Source organism: Chelmon rostratus, chromosome 13, assembly GCF_017976325.1.
Source record: "Chelmon rostratus isolate fCheRos1 chromosome 13, fCheRos1.pri, whole genome shotgun sequence".
Lineage (NCBI taxonomy): Eukaryota > Metazoa > Chordata > Actinopteri > Chaetodontiformes > Chaetodontidae > Chelmon > Chelmon rostratus.
In genome coordinates, this window is record NC_055670.1 from 12602875 (window position 1) to 12617453 (window position 14579).

The 14579-nt window shown below is 38.8% G+C and overlaps 1 protein-coding gene across 1 annotated transcript; it reads left to right on the plus strand.

Annotated features, from left to right (window-relative positions):
• The first annotated feature begins 5058 nt into the window (after positions 1–5058).
• lnpa (limb and neural patterns a) lies at positions 5059–14373 on the plus strand. Its single transcript, XM_041950645.1, has 13 exons — positions 5059–5190; positions 6142–6244; positions 6749–6790; positions 8685–8872; positions 8959–9017; positions 9094–9134; positions 10519–10602; positions 10699–10750; positions 10833–11054; positions 12132–12237; positions 12592–12662; positions 12976–13131; positions 13377–14373. Exons 2-13 carry the CDS (start codon positions 6218–6220, stop codon positions 13547–13549), a joined length of 1221 nt encoding a protein of 406 aa, XP_041806579.1. The 5' UTR covers positions 5059–5190; positions 6142–6217; the 3' UTR covers positions 13550–14373.
• The last annotated feature ends 206 nt before the right edge of the window (positions 14374–14579 follow it).

The window sequence follows — 14579 nt, forward strand, 5'->3', positions numbered from 1 at the left end:
ATTCGTGCTTGTGTTTGCACTGAGCCATAGCTATTCAATAAGCACCTTTCATTCTGAAAAGATATAAACCAACTCAAATCTTAAAGCAAAGTCTGTTCATACCAATCCACTGTGGGCTACCAAGGTCTGCAAAGAACATCAGTTGGGTCCTCCAAATTTGGGCAAAAGAAGGCTGCATTTATCAGCCTTGCTTGGAGGAGGCTTGGGACAGAGACACCTTTGTTGACCAGTCATGACGCATCTTGAAAAGCATAGTTTGAAGGATGCTGCACCTGAACTCGGATGCTGGTGTTTGTCTCTGTCTACTCACCTTGTGCTGCCATTTCAGACGTGGGTGCAGTTTTGTTCCACATCATTTCTTGCTTAGGCCTTTCTTGTCCTAAGCAAGAAAACCAGTGCAAGGGATCAACTAAAGATGAAATCAACCTGCCCGCACAACCAACCAAAGGAAGAATCTTTCAGTGTGGGAGATGAAGGCACAAATTCTTGAAAGTGAACACACAAAAAAGGGCTTAAAAAGGACCGGTGGTATAGTTAGCCATGGAGGACCACTACTATGAACTCAGCATGTCAGTGGTCAGCCCACAGGCAGGCATTGCCCATCACAAAAAAGCCCATCTTTTCTCCCTGGCTTTTGACACTTTGAGACATTGAATGTATCTATTATTTTATTCCATGTTTTATTCATTGTTTTATTGTTATTTATTTTATTGTGTTGCTGTATTTTATTTCTTTTATTCTGTTTTTATTTATTTTTTCTGTACAGCACTTTGGTCCACCTTGGTTGTTTTTTAAAGTGCTTTATAAATAAAGTTGGATTGGATTGGATTGGACAACATGTTTGCCTACTAATGCTGGCAAGTGGCTGTGGCTACTGTTGGAACTTGGCCCATCTCCAACAATGTCAGTCAGGCATATTAATAATAATATACATTCAAAATATTAGACGGAAAAAGAAGAAGTGACTTAGCTTTGAAGACAAACTATCCACAGCGCAGCACTCCAAGATGTTCACTTTACGTATTACTTTTAAGCATACATTGTTCCATTGTTCCTTGTTATTGCTCACCTGGATCATTGGGCCAATGTGTCATCACTGTTTGCCATGCTTAGCTTACCATCAAACCTGTTTATTATTACTGGCTCATTTGTGTTTCATACTTTGTGTTGGATTGACTTCCAAGAACTGCAACCAGAAACAATTGTTTTATATGGAACAAATTCCATGCCAACATGCCACTCCTGCCCACCGATGCCCTGCAAGTTTAACTACTTCAGTGTGCCAACTGATTCAGTCACCTAGCCTGCAGAGCTTAATTGCATTTCACTTTGCCATCCATTGTGTATAGGCAACACCCTTTATTTATTCAGGTCATTAAGTTGCCTAAAGATTGATTTATACTCATCATGCAAGGGTGTTGCAGAGGGTGTAAAAGGCTGTGTACTGTAACTCAGCCAAAGTACTCCCAGAGCTTACTTGTAGGTCCTCAAAAACAACATATTAGGGATTAGGTATATCATATGGAGTTTATGTGTTTCTGATCCAGGTTTCACTGTAAGAATGAGTCCTAGATCTGAGCTCAGCAACTTGACAACCTGGCCCTTGCCTTTTAAAAAACAAAAAACATATGTCTTCTTTAAGTCCATAGTATCAGTGTTAAAGGGGTTTTGATATGCTGTTTGTATGTGCTTTTGTGAGACTGGCTATGTTGTGATGTTGTACTTGGGTCTCTTGCAAAAGGGATCTTGATCTTAATGAGATTGCCTGATTAAATAAAGGCTATAGCTATATATAAATCTAAGCTTCCTGGTAGCTTACTGAGTCACATACCACATAACTGAGTTGTCTCTGCTTTGATTCCTGTCACTCCCTCTCTTGTCCCATGTTTCCTCTCTGGAAATATAAGTAATGGCTCAAAGGCCAACAAATGTTATTTGAAATGATATTTGCCTGTCTTGACTTGTATCAAAAACTAGCAAGCCAAAATTTTCAGTTGTGCAGTATATGCAAACACAGGCCATGTACTTATTTCTTGACCAAGACAGAATGAGGTCTTTGACTACCCATGACTGACAGATGTCTGCATAATAGGTGTACAGATTTGATTAAAATCAAAATGACATTAGATCATAATTAAAGCAACATTATATATTTATTTACCTTAAAATAACAGCTTTTAAATCATTTTGATTGGGAAGGTACATTGACCTGTTATGGGGAGAATGATGCCTCTTTCATCCCCACTCTGCGCCCTGAATGCTTGTTCTTCCACAACATAACTTGGGTTGACTTGGCGATTATGATCTGCATTAAGTGAAGTGCGTAGCACGGCAGCACATCACACACCATCAACTATCACTGATTTTGGTGGAGAAAATGTTTTCTGGTTCTCCCTCTGATGTGGTCCGGCTGCTTTGCCTTACTTAACTATTGGTGATTTGTGGAGTTTCCTGATGGACAAATGGCTTTACTTGTTGCTAAAGTAACCGCTAACTGCTGCTAACTGTAGCTGCAGACCGTAGCTGCCATTAGCTACTTAGTCATGCAGCGAGTGTTTACACCGCTAAACACAGGGAAAATACCAATTCTTACAAAATGTAATGTAAAAAATGTAAAAAATATCTAAAATGCCAGTTAGTTAATTAATTTCTGTTTTCATGCAGCACCATTATCCTCTCTCCTTACTCTTAAAGTACAGTTTGTTGATATAGAAACATTTGCTTTGTAGTTATCAGCTATTCAATGATGTTAATAAATGCATAAACTTTGTATTCTTTATCATCAAAGTTGTAGAAAGGACAATTTGAGCTGCCCTCATCTACTATATAGACAAACACCACAACGCTGCCAACCAATGAGGCTTCAGCAGAGCAAAGCAGACAGTCAGCCTTCAAGCACCATTTGGCCATCGTCAGGTCTCTGTGGTTTGCCACTGGCCAGTGTTTTTGTGGTGTGTATGTTGGCACTTGTCTGCCCTTACAATGACTGAGCATGTTGAAGCAGTGGTGGACAAAGCCTGGATGTTCAGCAAAGCAAATACACAATTCACCTATTTAGTGTGTGAACACACAATAAATAGGTGAATTGTGTATTTGCTTTTTCTTTTCTTCTTCCACAACCAAAAACTGGGCTGCCAACACCAGTGCAAAGCAAAACTTTACAGCACCAGTCGTAACTTTTTGGCCATACTAGTGGTGTGGCTCTAGGGATGGCAATGTCCGTCTGTCAGTCAGTCTGTCCACCACTTTAGTCTTGACTAAAATATCTGAACTTTTTTTTATGTATTGTCATGAAATTTGGTCCATGGTGCCCAGAGGACAAATCCTAATGATTTTGGTGATCCTCTGACATTTTATCAGATGCCACCAGCATGAAAGTTTAAACTCATCCAGTGATCAATATCTACAAGATGGATTGGCACAAAATTTTGCACATTCTTGGTTCCTAGATGATGTATCCTAACAAATTTGGTGATCCTCCAACATTTCTTTTAGCACCACTGTGAGTTTGACAAATGTGGTTTTTAGTTAAATGTCTTGACAACTATTGCATAGATTGCAAATATATTTGGTGCAGACTTTCTGACAAAAATGAGGCTTCAGCAGTCTGAGGTGGCCAATTACAATAAGTATTTTTTCAAGGTTGTTTAGTACCAGACCAAATCTTAAACTTCTGCCTTTAAACCATCAGATGTCTTTTGAGGGGAGATTTTTCATGTTTGTCCCCAGGTAACAATTTGATGAAGATGAAGCAGGTGATGTGGTGTTGTCCTTTGAATAGTTTTTATATCTGCAGTGAATTAATTAGAAGTTGATGTTCAAGTTTTTTTTTTGTTTGTTTTTTTTTACCTTAAATTAAATAGAAAAAGGATGGTGTTTAACTGTCATTAAAAACAAATGATTTTGTACTCATTTAAATTATTAGAATGTGCTCTTTTTTCTGCTTCCATTGTTTAGTCCTATGTTTTCACCAAATAATGGGCAGTTTGCAATCTGCTCGAGCAGCCCTATGAGCACCCTCCGGCAGGTGCTGTGCTCACATACTCACTAATGAATCTCACTGTTTTAAGTTATATTTGTGATTTTATGTGTTAAACCTGCAAATCTAAACATCAACTGGGAAATTATGGCTGGCGTTTTACCACGTTACAAAAAATTTGTCTGATTAGGCGTGGGGCTTGAATGGACAATGTGTGAATGCATTTTGTGTGCAGACAGAGTGGGGTGTGGTCTGCCCATCCAAAAACATTTCTAGGTGCTGGGTCAAAAAACAAACTGAAGGCAAAAGTCACACTGGACTGACAACTCCCAGCAAATTTGAATTTAACATGACAACTTTAGAGATCTTCATCAGGCTTTTGACAATGCCTGATAGTTTGAAACACTGCCCTGTCATGTCAAATTTGCTGGGAGTTATCGGCCCAGTATGCAGCTTTTTTGTCCGACTTTTGCTTTATGTGTGCCTAATACGTTTAATGCTTACTGGCTATTTAAAACCAATCAAAGACAGCATTGTCCATTGTAGTGACAATGTAAACACTATTTAAACTTACTGCAAAATCTGCAAAAAGCATGACAACTACTATACATTACATCCATTTGGCAGACACTTTTGTTCAAAGTGACTGACTTTTTTGCATATAAATATATGTTTTGGGGTTGGCTTGCACAGTGGTCAATCAATAGTCAACCACTAATAGGACTGGCTGATAAAGAATAGAAAATGAATATTATCACATTCAATATCAATAACATGTTAAAATATCTCTTATTGCATGCCAGATTAGCTGATGTTAGTCAAGTCCTGCCCAACTACTGCTATAACAACAACAGCTGCTACTGTTACCACACTAATGGCCAGGAGCCCAGACCTGTGGTTCACAGTCAGCAGCAAGAACAGACATAACCGCCTACTCAAGTGGATCACAAGGTTGCTATAGTGACACCTCGCTGGGAGTCAACATTTTCTTTTGGATAACTTTATGGTCTTCGCTTTGAACATTATAGCATCAACATGCAGTGGGCCCCATCAGGCGCAGACCAGGTTCCGGTGAAGGCCCTGCACGGCTCGTGTCCATGCTGTTCTTTTAGTGGACACTCCCCCATCTTGGCTCACACACCCTCCCTGTAAAGACAGAGGGACTGCAGTCCTACCACAAGCTGTTGACACCGGACAACTCTCCTGCCAGGGTAAGTACACCGCTGTATTTCGAAACACTTGCTTGTTTTTCATTCATTTTCCAGCCACGCTATTCGGCCTCTGTTGCGCGTACAAAGCTTGGAACGAACGTTAACTAAGTTAGCGTTGACTGTAAGTTAGCAGCTAGCAGGGTTAGCTAGCCACGTTAAGCTAGTGGTGCGGAATGCTAATGCTAACAGTTTACCGCACTGATGTATTAATTGGGTTAACAAGTTATTTTGGAGACGTTAGCTGCATATAGCGACAAGACAAACCTTCCCTGTGAGGTAACTGCTGATTTCAATTAAAGTTGTTATGACATTGCAGTTGCCTCCGAAAACATAGAGTAAAGTTGTTAAGTTTGCTAAGTTAGTTAGCGAGGGTGACCGAGTTCACTGCTAAGTTGTAAAGACGGTGTTCGCAGTCCACAGATGACACAGAAAGACGACGACAACAGACAGTAACCGAAATATTGTGTGTAGCCGTCAAAAAGAGTTCGGTTGAAGTTGTTAGCGCTAGCATGTGGCAGTCTGCCCTAATGTATGTTGTCCCAACGTTATGGTGTGCACTCAAGCAGGTAGCTACACGTCTCTGAAGTACCTCATTCTAATACAACAGACTTCCAGCAAATCATAATGTAGGTTATAATGTTCAGTTGTTGTGTAAATGGTATTTGAGAGGATGAAATGATCTAATAGAGGCAATCATTTGTGGTGCAGTTTCATTGTATTGTGTTTCACTAAGAGTATACAGTTTCCGCAATTTTGTACACCCCATTCGACAAGTTTAATGGAAGACTGACGTTACGTAGTGCAGCACATTATAATTCATGTTTTACAAACTACAGCCTCCAAAGTTGGAAGCTGAATTAATGCCTCATTATAAGCGCTTTATCAAATCATCATCATCATGAACCTAATAGATAACTAAGTGTATATTCAAACCATCACTGTTGTCAACAGGTGGAGAGGTTGTCTGTGAGAGAAGAGCAGAGGAGGGTTCCAGGCACGGAATATCCTCCACTCCCTCATTATCATCATGGGGGCTGTCATTTCACGGTGGAAGGTTTGTTTTCAGACCTTTGCTGATCATGTCTTTCTCTATGCTGCTGTGATATAAATTTCATTATTGCACAATAGTTAGGATTATTTCTACTTTTGTTAAAGAACAAGTTGATTTGTGATTTTAACTTTTCCTTTTAAATTTAATAGGCTTATAGTATGGAAGCACATGTATGACTTTTACAAGTAATTCTAGTACACCATATTTTAGTCACAAAAAGTGGTCACCTATTTAGATCCACATGAATGATCACAATTCAGATGTTTATGCTAATACTGCTTCTTGCATCTCCGTTCCTTGGCATGTTGACATGTTGACACAGTTAAATGATATCACCAAGAATGGAAGAACACTCACAATGCATGCACAGAATGTGCAGAATTGGGAAAGTGAAACAGGAAGTTTCCAGATGATTTCAAGAAGTCGCTTGCACAAAGAGAACTCTTGTTATGGAAAATGTCATCAGTTCTTTGCTCTGACTGGGTTTTCAACATGTTTGCTTTACAGGCTAAACCATCCACTGTGGAGATTTTGGAAGGAATCGATAAGGTATGCTTAACCTAAAAGCTTTGTTATAGATTGTAGATTGCCAGAAGTGTTGTTATTTTTCTTGGTCTGACCATCAGTTATATTTGTTATGATAACATTACACTCACTATTGTAAAAGCAGAGATCTGAGAACGTGGTAACAGCGGTAAGGCCCAAAGGGGCTACAAAAATAAGCAGTCAGAAAATCATACAGGAGGTAAAAGTGAAAATGCACTGAAAAACCATAACTGCATACAAATACAGCTAATATGTTGGCCTGTAAACATAGATGTTTCACAAAGGACAAATTGGGTAATAATTTTACCATTTCTCTCTGCTTCCTCTTCCAAATAATTTTGATCTGTCTGGGGTATTGTTTCCGACATGTCTGATCGTTTGGCCACTCATGTTTGTTGCCCAGTTTTATTTGCTTTTAGCGAGGTGACCGTGTTCCATGTATTATCATAACCGATAGAACCAATTGCCAGAGCTATGAAAATAAAAGACCTGTTGTATAAGCATGCATCTTTTGAGTAAACGCATATGAACAAATGTCAGTTCATCTCCTTATTTGTTTACTGATGGGGCTTTAGTGCTCTTCCACAGTAAGCTAGTGTTAGGCTATTTTCAGCAGCCGTCCTTGGAGCAAGAGACCCTACATGTTCACTGAAGAGGTCAGGTGGCATTGAAGTTGCTGAGAGATGAGTGTTGGGCCTGTTAGTTTCCTGTTAAAAAAAAAATCCTGTCAATTATCTTTTTTCATGTGCGTGATCACACCTCATATGTGCAAACACAGGTATGATATTGCAATGCTGAATGTGAGATCAGTTTAACCACTGCTTGGAGTGACAGACACACATGTTACAGAAGAACCATAGTGACCAGAGTGGGTCCCATTTACTCCGCCAGCTATTTATGGATGACCCTTGAACGCAGTGGTGTACCCTTTCCATATTTAAAAAACAACAGATGATTGACCCATTTATTAATTGCAGAATTATAATGAATTACATAAACAGTTGGCCGTCTGCCAGACGGGAAATTTGATCATGATCCGATCAAAATGTTTGCCTGGTATGCGCCCACTAGTTAATGCCAAGTTTGGATTGTACTCCTGATGTGCTGTATGTTCACTTTTAAATTGAAAGTCCTGCTAAAGACTGTGGTGTACTCATGAACTTCAACAGCTAATCCTAATACAATTTGCCTCCATTTGCATCTATGTAAAAGCATGACACCCATCCACAATGTTGAGAGACATGGCATTAAGTGATGAACACTGGATTTGCAGTATTAAATACAGAGCTGCAAGTTTGAAGAAAAATAAAACCGTTTAATTATTCTCAGTACACTTTCAAACTCGTCCTAATGTACAATAGCCTAAAGAAGAAATACTTATTTTCCCCAGAGGCTTGTACTATATTTAAACTACATTTTATTCAGATATTTCAGGAAAAGTAAGTGGGATAAAGGCCCAGCCCTACTGGAAATGCCTGCTGTGAAACTTAATGAAACTTAAATGTAATGATCCAGACCCGAGAGGTGGAGCAGTAACATGACGCCATAAAGAGTTACTTTGATTTACTGAGAAGCTGTATGTAGGTGCTGTTATTGTTTTTAATTTTGTGTTGTGTGTTCAGCATAAACTAGCAATTGTATGCAAGTATGTGCAAAATGGACTGTAAATACAAAGAGTATTGGCGGTTGAGTTTGAGTATGACAACTGTTTTGAAATATTTGGTCACTGAACGTGTTTTTTGTCAAAGCAATGAAAAGTGAACTGCAGTTTAGTTCACATTGACTGTTCTGAAAAAGTGAACTCAGTGCTGAGAAATCCATGTTATCGGTTATAAAAAGACTGCAATAGTATCACATTTGTGTACGACTATAATACTCCTTTCATTTTTCCCCACAGGATATCCAGACTCTTGAAGAATACAGTGAGAAGTATCAGAGGCAGTTGAAGATATGGGTCGGACGACTGCTTCTGTATTCATCTCTTCTCTACCTGATCACATGTGTAGTTGTGTATTTCTGGTACCTGCCTGAACAGATGATGGGACGGCTCATATTGTCTCTTCCCTTTGTAATATTTCCACTATTGTAAGTGAACAAGATGGCCAGTCACATTTTGTCTCAACTTTACCTACAATGCAACCATTCACCCATTTCTTTCCTTTTCCCCTCAGAGTTTGGTTACTTCGAAAAATGCTCATAATTATTTTTTCACGAAGGACTGAAAAAAATAGTGAGTATAACTTGGCACAGAATTTCATTGTTTTTAACAATCAAACTGGTGTTGAATGATTTTTTTCTTTTCTCAGATGAGAAATTAGAGGATCTTAAAGCACAAAAAAGGAAAATAGTAAGTGCCGTTTTTATTTTTTTCCCAAAATGACAAACGTACTGAAAATAACATCCTTCCTTTTTTGTCAAATTAAATTTTGATCACTTTGATGCAGCACAATATAAAATTGACATACACATCCAAAAGAATTTATGCCACAAAGCTGAAATGTTTAAAAATTGAATTTGACACATCAGTTTACATGTTTCTTTTCACATTTTAGTGTCAGTGGGTGCGATAAAAACAAATTACACCTGAGCAATCAACTGCTCATAATCATTCAACAAAAACAACTATTTTAGAACTTGAGTTCATTTGTAGAACAAGCTACAGATAATTCAAAGAAAACATTCATGTCATGAAAAACAAAATCTGAAATAACCTGTTTCTCTTCACTGAATGGGGAATATTGACATACCAGTAACTAAGCTGGTAGTCAGGTGTAGCGGCTACTCTATTTTTTTTATAAAACCCAAAATATTTTCATTAAGAAGTGTGATATGTTAGCTTTTCTGTGTTTTACTGTTTAGTCTCACTGTGTCACTCAGTGTAGCTGCAGTAGTTATAAAGCCGTTACAGAGAAGTTGGTTCTGATTTTCAACACCTCAAGCACTCTACGTCTCTCTCTTGTCCCTTAAAATAGCTGCGTAAGCATGAGCGATTTACAAAGTAACATTTCAAAAAACAACTGTCATACATATGTGGCTTGTACTGTGGTCACATAAGTGAGAGAAACATATAGACCTCATTATCTCTTTAGGATGCATTATAATTTGACGTCTAGCGGTCTCCAGTGAAGTGAACACTTGCTCTCCTTCTGTAAGTTGTTCTGTAGGTAGCCTTGAAGTGCTGCTCTTATTGATCCTCTCAGCGTTTTGCAGCAAGATACTTGCTTATCTAGGATCCGTACAGGCAGCGTTTGATCGGTACAGTGACTTAACCCAGTAAACCACTCTGCTAATGTCACTTTAATTAATAGCATTTAGTGCAGGAAAGAAATAAATCTGAGAAATTGCTTGTCATCCTCTGTCAAGTCTAATAACTTTCAATAATTAGGGCTGATGGATTTTCACACTCTCCATTATCGAAGTAGTGAATGTAATTATTCTTCATATTATATCTAAACATTTAGAAATGTTTGGTACTTATTTTAAATGAAGATGTACAATTTAGTGAAGTAACTTCCTGGTTCCATTTCTCAGTCACGTTTTCTGGTAATGCTGCAGTAGGTGATTCAAAGATGTTAATGTGTGTTTGTAAAACACCTATTAATTACATCAGATGATCATCAAATAATTACTCTGAGTAGAGCGTTTATTCTAGGACTGATTTGTTTGTGCAGTGTATTAAAAAATGATGGAAGCATTTATCCTAAAATCCCTTTAAACGTCTCGTTTTGCAGCTTGAAGAGGTTATGGAGACTGAGACATATAAAAATGCTAAAATGATTCTGGAGAGATTTGATCCTGATTCCAAGAAGAAAATGGTGAGTTATTTTGTTTTTACTTTGAAACAGAAAGCACCCACTAATTGTGTTCCATATTAATTCATGCTCTTGCACTCTCTTGTTATCCATGTAAAGGAGCTTGAATCCACTCCTATTGGTCCTCAGATGACTCCAAAACCAGGACAAGGTAGCAGTGAGTTCTGAAGAAGAAAGCACAGTTTTCCCTACTTTTACTTACTGTTGTTAACCTGCAATGTTTTCTGTGTTAGAGCTCCGCCAGCGTAACGTCATCCCAAAGACCCCTTCAGTGGTTGTGAATCCTGCGAGTGGAGTTGCTGCCCGCCCTCCTCTTGCCTCTGGGCCCACCTATCCTGGACGATCTTCCCACTCTGCTCCAGGTGGACCCCCAGAGAGGAGCCTGTCGGCTATAGCTGCTCAGCAGAGCTTGATGAGGAAGCCTGTGACCCCTGGAACACCTGTTCTAGGAGTCGGTGAGTTACCTGCACACAGGGGGACCACATCATAATGTGGTCGATTAAGGTGTGATTTACTCCTCCCTGGCTCTGTGTCCCCAGTTACTTAAGGCTCTGTGGTGTGTGTTGTCAGCAAGGGTGGTGTATGTTATACAGTAGTTGTAATGGGTAATTATATGAATGTAGTTTTCAGATATCTTACTAAAAGGTCCAGCCTTTCTCAAACAAGTGTATGATTGTGAAGTAAAAGTAGGAATGGGTAATAACTTTTGATAGAGCCAGAATGTGACGCCTGTGCCTTACATCTATGGTTGCTTTTAAAAAGATTTCAAAAGCCAGCCAGCCAGCACGATGGAAAATTTTCCAGTTGTTGTATATGGAAGACTTCTGTGGAGTGTAGAGATATTGACTATTCAATATAAATTATTTCTGGACTATGAACACTCAATAGAAGATGCAAATAAGTGCAAACAGTAAAGGAAATGTGTTCGTAGAGGAAGCTGCATGCTATAATTGCCATGTGGAATGCCAACTGTGAGGTATGCACGAATCAGGATTACATTAACTATGATTAATTAGCCAGACCTGCGTTTGTTCTCTGGGCAATGGTGGTGGAATCTCACTAAATGTCTTTTAATGCTTGGTGAAATTGCCTTTGGCATTGGGAACACCTCACAAATGGTTTACATGACTTGATGTTATCACCTGCTTCTGTGCAAAATTGAAAGTGAAAAGCAATTTGATACAAAGAGTCACCACAGAGTTTCCATATGTTGGTAAATTAATAACCAGCAGGATACTGAGACTGTGCCAAGCCTCACAGAAATGACCAGTCATCTTCCTATGATTGCTCTTGATGTTAGATTATATTAATTACTACTCACCAACACAGCAGGGATTCTGGACGTGCTTTGCAAGTGAGATCCAGTGTGAAAGCCATTAAGAAAACGGGGCAGGTTTTTGTGAATTCATCTTGGCTTGTGCAGTAAACTGTGAATCTCAGCGTCACGATTTCACTTAGTTTTTACTGTTTTACTGTATTGCGGTTTGTATTTAAGACTGCATCTAACAGGCATTAATGTTGTGCTTTAACAGGGATGCATCCCCCAGGCCCGCCCCTGGCCAGACCCGTGCTCCCAAGGGAAAGAGGTGCTATGGACAGAGTTATTGAGTATCTTGTTGGAGATGGCCCTCAGAACAGGTAAACAACCCCTGCTTCTGAAAGGCAACAGTCTCTTTTCAGTTATACATTTATATAGTATATACGGTTTCTCATTTTGGAACATTTCTTGTATGTACTAAGCAGGTACTTATCTAATTGAATAAAAATGCAGTGCTGATACAACACATAGAATTAGGTAATATGATGATGAGTTTTATGTTTTATGAGATTTCTCTCCCTCTTGCTATGGAATTCAAAAATGCTGATAATCTGCCAAGGTTAACAGCGAATTGCTAAAACTTGCACTGTATGAATCAACAAAATGATCTTTCATGCAATCTCTTGCCACGTACTGTATGCTGTCTTAACTGGATTGTCTTTCCTTCCTCATAGATACGCTCTCATATGTCAGCAGTGTTTGTCTCATAACGGCATGACATTAAAAGAGGAATTTGAATATGTTGGTAAGACTTGGAGAGACACAACACTGTTTGTCAGTCTCCATCAAACACTGTGCCTTCATTTGCCCTCTAGCATTTGGCAGTGTAGTATATCATATGGCTCTTAAATGCCTCTGCCACTACCGACCCTTGTAAGCAAAAACGCAATAAGATTGAATATGCAAACTAGTGCTACACATCAATCTGAAGTGTTTATGCATCTCTGGCATTTTTTGTCATTGGTTCATATTCATGTATATTAATCTGTGTCTGTCTGAGAATCTATTCCTGAGGTGACATAAACTATATGTGTGGTGTTTTATTTGTGTTGTTTCAGCCTTCAGATGTGCGTATTGTTACTTCTTGAACCCCGCAAGAAAGACCAGGCCTCAGGCACCCAGACTCCCCGAGGTCACTGGCGAACTGAAGCTGTCATCTGATGCACCCATGCCGTCGTCTGTGGCTGACGAAGATGACGAGCAATCTGTTTTAGGTGATAATGACGGGGCAGGTTTTGCCCACACAAAGCCCATACCTTTAAACTGTGATGGTCATGCATGTAGTGAAATGCTACCAATATTGGTACATTTAGAAATAAAAATTACAAATACAAAATTCTGTAGTACACATGCATACAGTAGTGTTTATTGTTCTCCTTTCCGATCTTGCTTTTTTAGTTTTTCATACTTTTTTAAAATGCATGCAAATCTAATATGAATTATGATCCCTAATTGTCAGGGAAGGCCAAGCTTGCTGATGTGTCTGCAGAAACAGACACCCAAGAGCCAGGCACACCAACAACCACAGAGCCCAGCTCTGCGTCAGACGGCCAAACCACGCCAGAGTCACAAGATCTGCCCGCAGAGAAATCTGACGGAGAGCAGGATTTGTCTGCCATGGAGGTGGAATGAAACAGCGGAGCAGTGATTTCAAACACAAGTCAGGCTGGAACTTTTATTTTTTCTTTAGGGATAACTTGTAAGTAAACGCCTTGAGTTGGAATAACACAGCAAACAAGTCAGCAGCTGATGTGGTTTTCAGCTTACAGTACAGAATGTCCTTTCTTGTGAGAATTGTTTTTATAGTTCTAGCATTAGCAATGTATTGAATATTAAGTTGTATATCACTAGCTTTTGGTAGCACCGCCAAACAAACCTCCTTCGCAGTATGATAATGTCCAGCACATTTTCATAACATTGTATTCATAGCGATAAGGCTTATGTTTGTTCATTTTTTTATGTTATACAGGAAAAGTCTTTTGCTGTGTTTTCTTTATTTTCCATGATTTATTTGTTCTTGCCTGACTATTCTATCTGGGTTAATTGGAAACTGTGGCGACAAAAAAAAATATTTTGTGCGAAAATAAATTTTTATTTATGGGAAATTATTTATAATATTTTTCTATAATGCTGTGCCTTTCATGACAGTGTTAACTAAGGTACTTTGCAGCACGGTGGTGCTAACATGTTTACACAACCATGGTACCAGAATAGGAATATACATACAGTATGTATTTATTGCTTAAAGGAAGGAAAGGAGATTTATGTCACTACTGTGCACCTGCCCCAAGTGTCTTTTATATTTTAAGTCTGCCTCAGAGTATTGTCAATAAAACCTATTTACATATAGACAGTAAAGTCATTTAGCTGTTTACAGATATGTGTTTGCTGAATGTCTGAATCCTTGCTCTGTATGAATAATACTAAATAAACTTTTGAAAATATCTGTGTACTTGTGTGCTCAGGATCACAACACATTTACCCAGATCCATGTGTATTTTTTTATATGCGTATATGCTGAAGAATTAGTTGACTGATGTTGCTTTGAAAACGCACGATTGATTATTGCTGAATTTCAAATGTGATTCTGCATTAACGTCAAAACATGAATAGAAAAGGTCAAACTAACATGTAAATAGCAACACTGACAGTATATCCCTGT

Excerpts from the sequence above, each read along its gene's own strand:
- lnpa (XM_041950645.1), top strand. The coding sequence starts at position 6,218 with ATGGGGGCTGTCATTTCACGGTGGAAG. Across the intron at positions 9,135-10,518 it reads AAGCACAAAAAAGGAAAATA|CTTGAAGAGGTTATGGAGAC; the intron begins GTAAGTGCCGTT and ends CTCGTTTTGCAG. Across the intron at positions 10,603-10,698 it reads CTGATTCCAAGAAGAAAATG|GAGCTTGAATCCACTCCTAT; the intron begins GTGAGTTATTTT and ends ATCCATGTAAAG.